Genomic DNA, 2235 nt, shown 5'->3' with positions numbered 1-2235 from the left:
AGGATATGCTGCCTGAGGTGAGGCTGGTGCTGGGAAAGAAGGAGGCTTGTTGGAAGCTGCAGCTGAAGGTGACCAAACCGGTGAAACTGGAGAACTAGCAGAAGGAGACACCTTGAGTAAAGGCTTTGGAGCAACAGGAGGAGGGGCCTTTTGTTTAGATGCTTGAGTCTGCATGAAATTGCAAGCTTCTGCTCCCAAACTGAGGTAGTCTTCTTCGGGTCCTGACTCAAAACCAGCTCCGGTCCCTTTTTTGCCCTCTGCATTGTGTACAAGGGACAACAGGGCAGGATTAGGACTTACTTTGGGCGCGTCTTTGAAATTGAACATAGGTTTGGAAGTGCTTCTTCTCTTTGCCTCCTGCAGTATCCCAGTTCTTTTGGCTGGCACAGCAATCCTTTCATCCCTGGACGCGATGTGTTCCGTGGGCTCCGTGGCTGCCCATGCGGGCGGGGCAGCCTTGCTGGCCACAGGAGCTGAGACTGGTCTGTAGAAAGCCTCAGCTGGTGGGCTGACAGAGCAGTAAGGAGGTGGTGCTGCTGCATCTGAAAGGGGACTGGTGACATTTCTTACAGGTGAAAATGGTGCAGCTGCTCGGTTTTGAACTCCAGAAGGGAAGGGTTTTGCTGTTTTATTCAAAGATGCTGCCTTTTGAGTTCCAGAGGACTGAAAAGAGAGGTTTGTGCCAGGTGCTAAGCCAAAGCCATTTTGTTGTACAACTTTGCTGTGATTCTGGCTCATGTCTGTGTAGCTTTTGCTCACGCAGCTCTGCTGTCTTGACATTTCCTCCTCTTTTGATTGATAGATGGAAGAGCTCACTTTCTGGAAGTTCTCTGTCACGGTGCTTTCCCTGTGCTCCTCTGTCTGCACTGTGCTTGCCTTCATCTCCTCTTGCTCCGCCGTAATCTGATCCATCCTCTGCCGCCTCTTGGCAAACATGAGGGCCCCTTTCCCTGTGCTGTCTGCAAGCGTCTGCATCTCCTCTCCACTTTTTGTCTTCTTTTCCACCTCAAGCAGACCACTGTCCCAGTCAAATGTCACGATCTTGCCGTCCTTGTCAATGTCAGAGAAAAAATCTTCATCTATTTCTGACTCACTTGTTGCAAGCAAACTCACTTCAAAAGTGTTTTCCTTGTCCCCCTCTTCACCTTCACCCTCTTCCTCCTCGTCCTCGTCACGTTCTAACTCCCCAGTCCCGTAGCTGACTAAAGTGTATTTCCTCGCCCTTTGGCGGCGCTTCTTGAACATCAACACCCCCTTGGAATTGGGGTTGGGAGCTGCTGTCAGCAGCAGTGCAATGCTTTTACATTTAGATTTGGCTTCTTTCACCTGCTTCTCCGACAGGCTCTCACTTCGTCGGAGCCCTGGGGAAGGAATCAGAGTGCACAATTAATTCATGCAGCCCACCAAACTGCAAGGAGATTTACAAGTGCATTTTTCTGTACTGAAATTTATTAAATATGAAAACATTTCTTTTGTATGGAAAGTTCATTATACTTGAGTTTTTGTCACAATATCAGATGGGTTATAAATGCCATACCCAATGTGCCTTGGAGACACACCCATGCAAGTTCAAAGACTACATTGCTTTCATTAGAACTCTCTTAGCTCAACAGGAACATTACACACATCTTTATTTCTAACATTCTTAATTTTTATTCCCAGCACCAACAGGCAGGTGATATTTTCTCATTTATCCAGCTTCTGGTCTGGTATTTTCCACGTATTTGACTACAAGTTCCTAGGCTTACAGCAGCCATTCCCAGCCAGGCAGGCCCATGACTCCTTAATGTCTAAGACCAAATGAAACTGAGCAGATTCTGCCTGACAGTGGCAGCAGCTTCTGCCATTTAAGTGCTTCTTTTACTCCTGTAAATTGCAAACTTGCTAAAAGTCAGTATGCTACTGTGTATTAGCTGTTTAAAAGCACGTATACATCCAGAAGGGCATAGACAGAAAATATTAGCATTAGCTTTCAGCCCCTTGGTAGATGTGGGAGTTTGCCCATGGTCTGCAATGAAAGCAGGTTTCAGTCTTTAAACAAGCATTATTTGCCTGAAATATAAGTTCTGTAAGATATGACATATACAGAATATTTATTTTGGAAATGTGGCAAGAGTAAATCCACATTTAAGAACAGAACCAAGGAGACTCAACTAACTTCTCAAGGTTATTCACTGGAGTAACAATGACAGTATTTTCGAAAGCATAAACTACTGGTTTTCTTCAGGTCATGTG

General features: G+C 45.8%; 1 protein-coding gene across 1 annotated transcript; it reads right to left on the bottom strand.

Annotated features, from left to right (window-relative positions):
- Positions 1-3: 3 nt before the first annotated feature.
- LOC102032920 (synaptopodin-2-like) lies at positions 4-1563 on the bottom strand (the record flags this gene model as incomplete). The annotated part of the gene is made up of 2 exons (XM_014311675.1): positions 1560-1563; positions 4-1361 (listed from the first exon to the last, which is right to left on the bottom strand). Coding segments are annotated over exons 1-2 (1362 nt in total), but the record flags the coding sequence as incomplete, so codon positions are not given.
- Positions 1564-2235: the final 672 nt, after the last annotated feature.

Source organism: Geospiza fortis, unplaced genomic scaffold (assembly GCF_000277835.1).
Source record: "Geospiza fortis unplaced genomic scaffold, GeoFor_1.0 C13938496, whole genome shotgun sequence".
Lineage (NCBI taxonomy): Eukaryota > Metazoa > Chordata > Aves > Passeriformes > Thraupidae > Geospiza > Geospiza fortis.
Note: the sequence above shows the minus strand (reverse complement) of the source record. Positions and strands in the feature narration are given on the sequence as shown.